This window comes from Esox lucius, chromosome 21 (genome assembly GCF_011004845.1).
Source record: "Esox lucius isolate fEsoLuc1 chromosome 21, fEsoLuc1.pri, whole genome shotgun sequence".
NCBI lineage: Eukaryota > Metazoa > Chordata > Actinopteri > Esociformes > Esocidae > Esox > Esox lucius.
In genome coordinates this window covers 29,332,564-29,345,736 of record NC_047589.1, presented here as the reverse complement: position 1 = coordinate 29,345,736, position 13,173 = coordinate 29,332,564, and the positions used below count along the sequence as shown (strand labels likewise).

At 44.7% G+C, this 13,173-nt stretch overlaps 1 protein-coding gene across 1 annotated transcript in view; it reads left to right on the top strand.

Annotated features, from left to right (window-relative positions):
- Nucleotides 1-2,076: 2,076 nt before the first annotated feature.
- Nucleotides 2,077-13,173, top strand: part of LOC105019642 (potassium voltage-gated channel subfamily B member 2) — a 129,860-nt gene continuing 118,763 nt past the window's right edge. Inside the window, exons 1-2 of the mRNA XM_010885973.3 lie at nt 2,077-2,695; nt 7,124-7,871. Of these exons, the coding sequence (XP_010884275.2) occupies nt 7,281-7,871 (591 nt within the window). The 5' untranslated portion in view covers nt 2,077-2,695; nt 7,124-7,280. The remainder of the gene's footprint in view (nt 2,696-7,123; nt 7,872-13,173) is intronic.

Here is a 13,173-nt window from a genome sequence, read left to right as displayed (position 1 = left end):
GTCTAGGTGTGTAGCTGTGTGGATGTCTAGGTGTGTGGCTGTGTGGATGTCTAGGTGTGTGGATGTGTGGATGTCTAGGTGTGTGGATGTCTAGGTGTGTAGCTGTGTGGATGTCTAGGTGTGTGGATGTGTGGATGTCTAGGTGTGTGGCTGTGTGGATGTCTAGGTGTGTAGCTGTGTGGATGTCTAGGTGTGTAGCTGTGTGGATGTCTAGGTGTGTAGCTGTGTGGATGTCTAGGTGTGTGGCTGTGTGGATGTCTAGGTGTGTGGATGTCTAGGTGTGTGGCTGTGTGGATGTCTAGGTGTGTGGCTGTGTGGATGTCTAGGTGTGTGGCTGTGTGGATGTCTAGGTGTGTGGATGTGTGGATGTGTACAGCCGGGTTAGAATAAACCAAAACATTTGTGGGGGTTCTCAGCCAAACAGCTGAGCCCCCAATCTGAGCAACAAGGAGGCCAAACTGTGTGCACGCTCATCTCTATGAGGTGCATCCAAGTACCAAGGAAGCCAGCGATCGACGGACAGATCTGGATTCACACCGGACCACAGGGTGGTTTTCCCTTCCAACAGTTTCCTAGACATGGTCCATGATTCCATCTTGTCCTGTTTGGTGTTTGGACGGTTTGGTAATCCATATCTTCTGTGTGTTTCCATCCCTGAGCCCTCCTACCCGTGTAGTGTTTCCAGATGCTTCTATGTCGGGACAACTCTAGCATCCCCGGCCCGCACGACCCCATGTGATGCCCTCAAGTTGCTTGACACCATTGGCCCTACAACCCCTGCTGTTGTCTCTGTAACCGACTGTGTGTTTCCCTTTGGCTCCTGGGAATGTGGTCATTGCAGTGGTGGCACAGAGCACCTCTTTTTAATTCCACGTTAGCACTGTTGCCATCTCTTGTCCCAGACACCCTGGTGAACATACTTAATAGTCTTGATACCGCGATAAGCTCATTTACTGACAATGGCTCACCACTCATGACTTTAAACTCCTTACTTCTGCATTCAATTCACTTCTTTTGACCTCAGCCTTTCCCCGTCCACTCCCACTCACAAGGCAGGCAATATGCTCCATCTTTTCATCGTTAGATGCCAACTAATTTCATCACAACCCCGATCCAGATCTCTGACATCATCTCCTTTTCCCTCACCTGCTCTCCAAACCCTGTCTTTTTAGCCCCTACCCAGATAGTCATGTAATGGTCAATCTTTGCTCTGTGTCTTCTATGACTCTACCATCTCTGTCTCTGCAACCCGAATCACGTCCATATCCATGTCCTACAACTTGGGTGTCAGCCCACCGCCTCAAGCTCACCTTCAACAAGAGAGAGCAGCTCTTCTTCAGAGGGAAGGACTGTCCACTCCAAGACCTCTCAATTACGATTGACGTCTTTAGGCCCCACCCCCCACGCTCACAGTGCAGAGAAACAAACTTGGTGTAACCCTGGACAACAACCTGTGGTTCTCCTCAAACATCAGAGTGTTGACGTTCTCATGCAGATTCATGCTCTACAGCAGTTCTAGTGCACGACCATGTATCACACTGAAAACCGCACATGTACTTATACAGGCACATCTCACTTCGGGACTATTACTGCAGTTTCCTTTCATTTGTCGTCCACATAGCACAGACTTTACTGATATCTACTCAACTGAGGGAAATGTACTATGATTTGGGGCCACCCGTCAGGGTTAATATTATTTGTGGTTTAGTGTGCACAATGTAAATATTTTCCATATACTTATACTGGGCCTTGGTTGCGATCATAGCTAGTATAGAAGAGGCAATATGCTGGCTCGGGTGTCACTAAAGGGTTAAAAGTATGCATTGTAAAAATTGGGATTCAATTGAGTAGTGCACTGAGGAATGGGGTGCCATTTCAGTGTGCAGCGGAATCGGGTGCCATTTAAGTCAACGGTGCCATTTCAAGTCACAAGTCATGGCCCAAGCTAGGGTTGGATTTTGCCTGCTCTGTCCTTTCATGGATAGGTAAGCCGTAATTGGGCTATACAGTACTAGAGACCAACGCAGCTCACCTCTAGGCTGCGATGCAGCCCGCACTAATCTCAGCTCTGCTGTTCAGCTCAGCCGCCTTTAGCGCAGCGCCTCTCTCTCTGTATCTAGCCTACACTCACACTCGACTACTGTACTGTGCTGTGTAGGCTACTGTGCGCTGTGAGTGGCTGCATGTGTGTGGGACGGCTCCGCTTCACTCCTCTCCTCACTGCAGTTCGCACCACCGCACGCGTATCCCGTTCGCTCCCATTGCCTTTAAGCGCCGCTCGACGTCTGCAGAGGAGAACCACACTCCCTCACACACACGCACAAACACACACACACTCACACATACACACACATACAACTGACACGGTGTTTTCCCCGCACCGCACGCATCCCCCACCGATGGAGGTAGATCTAGTTCCTACTCAGGCAGGGAGTCTATAGCTCCCTCGGCAAAACTGCCTGCCGCCGTTTCCGATGAGGATTTCTTCATGGTGAAGTTAAATGTATTTTTCCCCATTTGATTTTCTTATCAACACAATGTGGGACACATACCTTTTAATTCAGAGCAGCGTTATCCGCGAAGAGCTCGGAATCTTAGCGGCTTGACTGAAGGGGATCCCGCCGGAGCAATTCTTTCTCTCCTCCCGGTCGGAACCAGAGGAGTTTGCATGCAAAAGGTGGTTTATTTCGGCAAGGTAAGACAAACCATTCACTGTCTTAACGGGGTAAAAATCTAACGTTACGGCCCAGGCGTTTTTTCTCTCAGTGTTTTGAAGGAACTTTAAACATAGTGGCATGGCACTGTTAAGAAGGTGGTAGTGCAAAGCCACCCCTTATATTTTTGTTAATAGTAAAATAAGAAAATGTCACCTGCAATCAGTTCTTACTAACGTGCGTTGGAAAGGACATTGTCGTAGATATTATGCAACAAAGAGGCGTGCAACAGTTTTTTTTAGAGGGAACCATCTTGCAAGTTTGGACAGGCTGCAAGCGATATTATCATAAACCGTTTCATTATGGGAATATGTAATACAAATATATAACATAATAATAAAAAAAAAAGATGGCAGATATGCCCTTTTAAATCCAAAAATCAAATTAAACCATCAGCTTAAACCAATGTAATCAATAAACGACGCATAACCATCCCTGTAGACTTTGTTTAGGTTTGTAATAAAGAGTAATTCATCTCCTTATAGGATATTGTTTACTGTACCTTATGTCGTTTTTTTTTGTTTTTTTTTTACACATTTATGGTCCGTGAATCCGTTATCAAGCAATAAACTGTTGCATCTTCTGCTACATTTCGCAGTCTCGCACAGGCTCTCGATCCTTACCGTGGAAAAAGGTATAATTAATTAAACCAAAAAAAAGCCAATTTGATAGATTTTAACAGAAGTGACTGGATGTTGACAGACGTAGCTAAAAATGTAGCGAATGTGGACGCTCGAGACTGCAGATGTGTAGGCTATTTAGTGTGTTGTGGTAGAACATATCGGCATTTTTCAAGGCTACTTGAGTGTGGGTCGAAATGAACTTTCAAGCGACATCTGCTATATGGCTTCATTTTTAGACCATTAAGGCTGGCATTGTAATAATCTGAATAGTTTAAAAGGAGCTGGCATTGAAACCATAACAAGATACACGGCGGTGATAAAAGATTGATGTCCAGTCTGGGGCGTAATAATAATGTGTAAATGGCCGTTTAATGCTTCAGTGAAGGCAAGAAATTGAAGAAATTGGTTCGAATATACTACAATGGATGGGACGGCCCCACATTGTTTCCACGATCCGACAAAACCCATTGAATGTAGAAAGGGCTTGGAACCTCTAACCCCAGAGATTAGATTATTTTTCTCCCGCCACACAGGAACAGATTATGACCGTGCCGCCAGTCATGGAAATATAATCTATAGTGCAGGCCTCGATTTTCTATTTTGATGACTGTAGCATCATAATCTTCATCGTGTCATTGTAGTCAGTGTAGTTTAAAATAGCTTAATTAGGGTAGCCTACGTTCCCTCACAGTACAGTATGTCAGCTGTAGATTGGTTTCTCGCGGACAAAATACAGTTGTAGTTATTCTGCTGTACACTGCAAATCTGTACAACAACACCATAGCCTTTCTGTTTTCACAGGCTGTCTGCTAGTCCATCCTAAACCATCGTAAACCTTTCTAAACACTAGAATCGGACCACCTGCTTCAACTCCGCGCACCTTAGAACACGTGCAAGAACCTTACACAAACACAAACGTACATACACACACACACACACACACACACACACACACACACACACACACACACACACACACACACACACACACACACACACACACACACACACACACACACACACACACACACATATTTTAACTGCTTTTTTTCAATCTACAAAAATTTGTATTTGTTTATTCAAGACGGATTTAAGCGTCACATAGCATGTTTTTCTCCCCACAGCAAGGTCGCCAATCACCACAGAGCAGTACTGTACCTCCTTTGCTCTGCTGCATGTCTTTTGTTTTCCTGGAACCACGAGGCCACGTACAGTTGACCCGTGTACTTGTTCTGGGTTCCTGGATACCAGCAGAGCGAGCCTGCACTGGTTACAGAGGCTCGGGGACAACACGTGGGGCTGGTATCGCGGGAGGTTTTGGTTTTGATTGGGATCAGCATTAGCCATCGCTTAATCGGCAACTGCAAAGCGATGCAACGACAGACGACACCCGCTCAGTGATACGCACATTTAAAAATATACATACACATGGAATTACGTCGTCAACACTGGCCTCCATATAATCACCAGGCGACCTGCCCACCTCTGAAATAGGCACCTCCCGCGGGCCTTCCCACAACATCTGGTGTATTAGTTACACTGAGTAACACAGTACTCACCTCCATTCCCATCAGGTCAACAATGGATCACGTCTAGCTATGTCCAAGTTTTATTGCTCTCATGAATGTAGGATCAAGATGACAAAGAACAACACCATTTTTGATAGCCATTATTGCACCTAAATCTCAAATTGGGCAAAGCAGTGTCCTCTGTTGTGTTTGTTTGTTCTGTCTCTTTCTGGTCATGTTTATAAAAAAAGAAATTCACCCGTGGTCATTGCCCTGGGAGCGAATGGTTTCTTAATTGATTAAGCCTTTGGTCTTGGTGGCATTCATATCCAGCAAGTTCTCCATGCACCAGAGGTCAAACCTGTCCAATGTGAACTGAATCAGTTAATTCGATTTTGATGTGTGAAGGATTGCTTTCCATCTGAGTGTTTTGTGTATGCTATATCAGGTCAATTTTTGCCACAGAGTTTTGTACATCCGGGACAACAGAGATGACTAAGCCCTGTGGGGATCTAGTTTGGGCACTTTTCTTTCTCCTACTCTTGCAATCTTGGTGTACTTGACAGAAAATATTAAAGTCCACAGAATGGGATTTGGACCAAGGTTCATTTTCCAACGCTCTTTGCCCGTCAGGATTCGTCAGTATTCGTCTGGATTCATCAGGATTCGTCTGGATTACGTTTCAACCCCGAAGAGAGTCAATGAAGACTTTCCACGTCCCCCGAACTTCATCCACACCCGATTGTCCACGCCTCCCAGGGCTCTCGTCTAGTTACTTGTACTGTATGTGGGAGAGGACCACTAGGATAGGGTTAACACAACAGTGAGGTAATCATCGAGGCTGGGTTTTCTTGGGCGCTGGGCACACAATTGACGGTTATCACAGAGCGGATGCTGTTTAACAGCCGACTGGAAATACTGCAAAATGTAATAACCTTCCCCCTCCCCGGTACCCCTGATTCATATGAAGAATTCTACTGAGACATTTGCTCTTCTATTCCTTCTTGTCTTTTGATTTTGATCTTTTTTGTGTTCATGTGTTTCCAGTGGTATTGTCATGAAGAATCCTGCCACTAAGCATTTCATTTGACTGTGCATACATTGTGTATAGCCATACCACTAATAAAATGTAACACTTTGACTTGCTGTATTAGACAGATTCCATGGAATGGCAAAACAGTTGAATTGATAACAAAGTCAATAATTTAACAAAATAATTCAATATGTACCAAAATATACAAATTAAATATATATTTAAAAAAATAAAAAATAAATATATACTGAATATATAAATGATATTAGGATCATTTTGCTAATGAGCGATTCTCATTATTGGTAAGATGTCATAAAGTGAACTAGCAACCTTCAGGAACAGATTCCTGTTTCTGTCTTCACTGTGTTTAACTACAATGCCATCGTGTGTGCTTGCATTTGTACTTGCATTTAGAAGGCAGTATGAAACGCCTGCCTCCCTCAACATACAATATATTCTTATTTTGTCCCTTATTGTGTCAAAATGATCCAAACCTTTAGCCCTAACCATACTACTGTAAACTAAACCATTGATTTGTTTGTTCTTTAACACCTGTGATCATGAGGAATGGTTGGAGTTAAAAACTAAACACCTGCAGGCATGAGGAATGGTTGGAGTTAAAAACTAAACACCTGCAGGCATGAGGAATGGTTGGAGTTAAAAACTAAACACCTGCAGGCATGAGGAATGGTTGGAGTTAAAAACTAAACACCTGCAGGCATGAGGAATGGTTGGAGTTAAAAACTAAACACCTGCAGGCATGAGGAATGGTTGGAGTTAAAAACTAAACACCTGCAGGCATGAGGAATGGTTGGAGTTAAAAACTAAACACCTGCAGGCATGAGGAATGGTTGGAGTCTAAAACAAAACTAAACCACCATTACCACCCCTCTTCCCAACCTTTACAGTGCCGGGCCGGTGTGCGCTGCCCCGTCCTCCCAACTGGGATAATAACCTGGGACACAGTGGTGCTGCTGCACTTCGATGTAGGGCTTATTGCAGCGCCACCCGGGAGCTCCATAACATGTCAATTCCCGACTTGAAGCAGAGGGGTCTTGTTGCATGCCTGTTGCTGTCTCTGTTCAGCAGGGCTATCTGTCAAAGTGCCCATGGACAATCTCCACACCTGTTATTGTTCTTTTGTTTTGTTGTTATTTTTCATTGATAATGGATCGAGCTTTGTCAAGTACTCTGCGGTAGAGACACAAAAATAACTTGCTTTTCTATTTCCATTCTGTTTTCCAGCCATGGAGGGACTTGTCTAAGGAGAATCCAACATAACTCCGAACATTATTTTAAAGAAAACAAACCGATTTTTTCAGTTTCTTTCCTCTCACCCTCTTGGGATAAGCCCGTTTCCCGCACCTTTTTACACCCCACGTACCACTTCCACGTCGCCGCCATGGCCGAGAAGGTCGGACCCAGGACCCCGCTCGGCGGGTCGCGAGGCAACCCAGGGGTGACATCCCTCCCCCCGGAGCCCATCGAGATCATCCGCACCAAGGCCCGCTCCCGGAGGGTCCGGATCAACGTGGGTGGCCTGAACCACGAGGTCCTGTGGCGGACCCTGGACCGGTTGCCCCGCACGCGCCTGGGCAAACTGCGCGACTGCAACACCCACGACAGCCTCATGGAGGTGTGTGACGACTACAGCCTGGGCGAGAACGAGTACTTCTTTGACCGGCACCCCGGCGCCTTCACCTCCATCCTGAACTTCTACCGCACCGGGAAGCTCCACATGATGGAGGAGATGTGTGCCCTGTCCTTCGGCCAGGAGCTGGACTACTGGGGCATCGACGAGATCTACCTGGAGTCGTGCTGCCAGGCCCGGTACCACCAGAAGAAGGAGCAGATGAACGAGGAGCTGCGCCGGGAGGCGGAGACGCTGAGAGAGAGGGAGGGGGAGATAGAGTTTGATAACACGTGCTGCCAGGAGAAGAGGAAGAAGCTCTGGGACCTGCTGGAAAAGCCCAGCTCCTCCCTGCCGGCCAAGGTGAGACTGGGGAGGGTGGGGGAGGGAGGAACAGAAGTGGGAGGGATCTGATTCCACCACAATACATCCCAGTATCACTCACCCTCACCAGGGTGTGACTTGCAGAGATGCGACCCTGCTGGATTCGGAGTGTGTGTGTTTTCACCCGCTGTGTTGGCAGCACTCTGCTCATGCATCTCTCCTGCAGCGCTGCCTTGACAAGACCACATCCCTTTATTACCCACACCAAACCACAGGGGTGAATGGGATGGGGATGTGTGTGTGTGTATGTGGGGGGGGGGGGGGGGTGTCCTGAGGTTAACTTGGAAAGACAATGGATTGAAGAGACACTTTAAGTTGAAGTCAGATCAGATTAAAGAATCAGTTCAGGGGGAAGAGTCAGTTCTGGATGAAGAGTCAGTTCATGATGAAGACTCAGTTCAGGATGAAGAGTCAGTTCATTGGGAAGAGTCAGTTCAGGATGAAGAGTCAGTTCATGATAAAGAGTCAGTTCATTGGGAAGAGTCAGTTCAGGATGAAGACTCAGTTCAGGATGAAGAGTCAGTTCATTGGGAAGAGTCAGTTCAGGATGAAGAGTCAGTTCATGATGAAGACTCAGTTCAGGATGAAGAGTCAGTACATTGGGAAGACTCAGTTCAGGATGAAGAGTCAGTTCATGATGAAGACTCAGTTCAGGATGAAGAGTCAATTCAGGTGGAAGATTCAGTTCCGGATGAAGAGTGTGATCTAATTTACATTTGTCCAACAGACTCAAAGGGCAGATACAGAGGAGAGGAGGATGGAGGTATCTATACAGTGAGAGGGGGAGGAAGAGAGGTGTTGGGGGTGAGGAAGAGGGAGGGATGGATGGACAGAGAGGGGACAAGAAAAACATAGTCAGTGTTTGAGTGATCTGACAGAACAGAAGTGTAGGATGTGGACACACACACCACGGCACGCACATAAACACACACACACACATACACACTCATACACAGGCCAGGATCTGCTCCCGGGAAATTTTTTTGAATAAACTTGTTCTGCTCTGTGTGTGTGTGTGTGTGTGTGTGTGTGTGTAACAGAGTGTATTAAACTGTAGGCCCTACATGTCATGTATATGGTAGTCTCAAATTACACACTATAACAGTGTGCTATTTTTTCAAGCGATTGTCCACCATGGCATTATCTAGGGAATAGGCTGCAGTTTGGGACTTGCCTGTGTCATTCTGCTGTGTGGTGGAGAGAGGTGTTGTTGGTCTCCTCCATCTAGTCTACCGCTCTTTTTTTATCTCTGACACCGAGAGAAAGCTGCTTTGTGTTGTCTGTGCCTACTATTGTTGCAGTGTACTTGTCAATCTTTGTCGTTGAGTTGAGAGAGAGAAGGAATGAGAGAGAGAGAGAGAGAGAGAGAGAGAGAGAGAGAGAGAGGGGGGAAAGGAATGAGAGTGGATTTTGGAGCAGCGTTGGAGGTGTATCAGGTACATCTAGAGGAGGTGTATCATGCAGGCTTGGAATTTAGTCATTTTAGGGGCAAGGCGATTTGGTCTTCGGTTTCACAAAAATGTTTAGGGCACAAAGGCCAAATGCCAGAGCACAAAGGCTACTGAATGAAAAAGAGGATTTGAAGCTTACAAATAAACAACTTGAATTGCTGATTGCTGAAGAAAAAAACATGCATGACATAAAAACATACAATATACATTTTTTAATGTCATATTTTGAATAATAAATTATTATAACTGATATGTTTTTTCCACATAAAATGTTTAACTGTCGTATTTTAAGCCTTCAAATTACATCTACTCCTCCCTCACAATGTTTAGTGAGTCTCAGTCTCCTCCAGTTTTAAATTTTAGGAGGAGAGGAGGTCCTGGTCCATACCTGCGGAGTACATGGTTTGGGGGGCCCGTTGCTGTCCCTGTCCTTGTCCACCTGGTCATACTTTTGACCTAGTCTAGAATCAAATAGACTCTGGATTTAGCCCAGAGAAATGTATTTATTATTCAAATTGGACTCTTAATATCTCACCCGGCACAGTCAGAAGAGGACTGGTCACCCCTCTGAGCCTGGGTCCTCTCTAGGTTTCATCCTAAAATTCGGCCTTCTTAGGGAGTTTTTCCTAGCCAATGAAATCCAACACTACTGTTGTTTGCTCCTTGGGGTTTAAGACTGAGTGTCTCTGTAAAGCACTTTGTGACAACTGCTGTTGTAAAAAGGGCTTTATAAATACATTAGATTGATTGATTGATTTATAAATTCTGAAATCTGTTTCATTTCAGAAGTTTCAGTTTGGAGCGTTCACATCATGACCCCAAACAGGCTACGGTATTGACTGTTAAGTAACGTTAAGGCTAGCTAGCCAGAAGGATAACATTACCTCAGTTACCCAAAAGTAAACTGCTAAGTATCTTAACATCACATTCACTTGCTCTAAAGAGTACGACCTAAACAAACAAATGTAGTGACTTATTTGTGTGCAGAGCAAGTAATTATTGTTTCTTAATCTTTCACCACAATCGCTGGCATGTTTAGTGATGTCAAACCTAACGTTGCTTCTCTGAGCTTTCAAAAAGCATTCAGGTGTATTCTCCCACTCGAGGTCGGAACTTAACACCTCCCAGTTTCTCATTAATTCACCTTCCCAAACAGGGACGTTTGATTCAGTTATGTACTAAATAAGTCAGCTGTCTATCGATAACTAGCTAGCTTTCTTACCTGATTGTAGTCCGTTCTTGTGGTTGTTCTCAGTTGGAAACTACAAACATACTTACTTAGATTTTGACAGTAGCAGGGGCACAAAGGCCATGATTTCCAGGGCATCACGGCCAGAGCAAAGGGCAATGACGGCCATGGCCATTGTGACCGTCGTGAAATTCCTACGCTGGTATCATGTGCATATAGAGGAGGTGTTTCATGTATATCTAGAGGAGGTGTATCATGTATATCTAGAGGAGGTGTATCATGTATATCTAGAGGAGGTGTATCATGTATATCTGGAGGAGATGTATCATGTATATCTAGGGGAGGTGTATCAAGTACATCTAGAGGAGGTGTATCAAGTACATCTAGAGGAGGTGTATCGTACACCTAGAGGAGGGGTATCAAGTACATCAAAAGGAAGTGTATCAGGTACATCTAGAGGAGATTTATCATGTACATCATAAGGAGGTGAATCAAGTACATCTAGATGAGGTATATCAAGTACATTAACAGAAGGTGTAATCAGGTACATCTAGAGGAAGTGTATCAGGTACATCTACAGTAAAGGAGTTGAAACAGGTACATCTAGAGGAGGTGTGTCAGGTACATTTACAGTAGAGGAGTTGAAACAGGTACATCTCGAGGAGGTGTGTCAGGTACATCTAGAGGAGGTATGTCAGGTACATCTAGAGGAGGTGTGTCAGGTACATCTAGAGGAGGTGTGTCAGGTACATCTAGAGGAGGTGTGTCAGGTATATCTAGAGGAGGTGTGTCAGGTACATCTAGAGGAGGTGTGTCAGGTACATCTAGAGGAGGTATGTCAGGTACATCTAGAGGAGGTGTGTCAGGTACATCTAGAGGAGGTGTGTCAGGTATATCTAGAGGAGGTATGTCAGGTACATCTAGAGGAGGTGTGTCAGGTATATCTAGAGGAGGTATGTCAGGTACATCTAGAGGAGGTGTGTCAGGTACATCTAGAGGAGGTGTGTCAGGTATATCTAGAGGAGGTATGTCAGGTACATCTAGAGGAGGTGTGTCAGGTATATCTAGAGGAGGTATGTCAGGTACACCTAGAGGAGGTGTGTCAGGTACATCTTGTTGAGTTATTGATCAGATTGGCAGTATTGTATTGACAGCATGCTCGCATCGTTCATCATTTTATCAATATATTGTATTCGAGAGGTCATGAGCCAAACGACTGAAAACCATTTCCATAATCACTCAAACAGCTATAGATAATTCATTTTGATTAATATTGTTCATGTATAGTATCGAGGTGAATTGGTAGGGTGTATTGATTAGTGAATTGGTAGGGTGTATTGATTAGTGAATTGGTAGGGTGTATTGATTAGTGAATTGGTAGGGTGTATTGATTAGTGAATCTGTTGGGTGTATTGATTAGTGAATTGGTAGGGTGTATTGATTAGTGAATCTGTAGGGTGTATTGATTAGTGAATCGGTAGGGTGTATTGATTAGTGAATTGGTAGGGTGTATTGATTAGTGAATTGGTAGGGTGTATTGATTAGTGAATTGGTAGGGTGTATTGATTAGTGAATTAGTAGGATGTATTGATTAGTGAATTGGTAAGATGTATTGATTAGTGTCAAAATGCCTGTTCCTTATAACCGCTAAGATGGCGATGCGGGAGAACTTGAACAGGAAACTTTAATGGTTATCATACCCCACCATGCCTCATGCTTTTCACTGACCGACTTCCACCAGGTTACATTCTATGGACACATCCGTCTAAAAATGGCAGTTCTGTTCCATTGACGTTACTCCAGAGAAACACCAGTTCTACTGTTGTCTTTAAGCCCAACAGGATTCCTTTCATCTCATGTCTTCCCAGGGTTGGCAGGGAAGCCTTGTGGTTTATCACGTTGGGTCAGTAAATGAAAGGTCATTGGTTGCAATCCCAGAGGCGGTTAGGGGCAGTATCTGAAGCATTGTGGATATATTTTCTGGCCCAAATTGAGATAGAGCATCTGTATGCTTCCCACGCATGTCAGAGATTAGATACAGTATTTAAATAATTGATTTGGCCACAGTAATCTTGTATTATTTGTGCATTCATTTTGTTGAATTGATAAGCCGTATGCGATATTAAAATACCCAGTGTGAGATCTCCCCTCTCCTCCCCTCTCCTCTGCTCTCCTCCTATCTACTCTCATTTTCCTCTCCTCTGCTCTCCTCCCATCTCCTCTCCCTTTTCCCTCCTCTCCTCCCTATGTGCTCCGCTTCTTCATTTTCCTGAGCGCAGCACAAGCGTTCCTGTACATAAAAAAACACTCTCTTTTCACCCTTGTGGCTGACAGCCACACAGTTCAACAGCGATCCAGAGAGAGATTCATCCTATAGGATATATTCTGCTGTAAGGTACATTTTGGTGTGCTTTTATTTCTAATGGGGTTTTTTAACCTTATTTACTTGCCTTGACTGTATGAAAGCTATCGTTTAACCGTGTTGTCTGAAAGTTAATGTATTTATTACGGCAGCTCTGAGGACAAACTGTCTTGTTCTCGTACAGCTGTCAGGGTCGCATCCCAAACATCACCCCATTTCTGTAACAGTGCCCTACTTTTGACCGTGGCCGATGGAGAATAGGGTGGCATATGGGCCAAA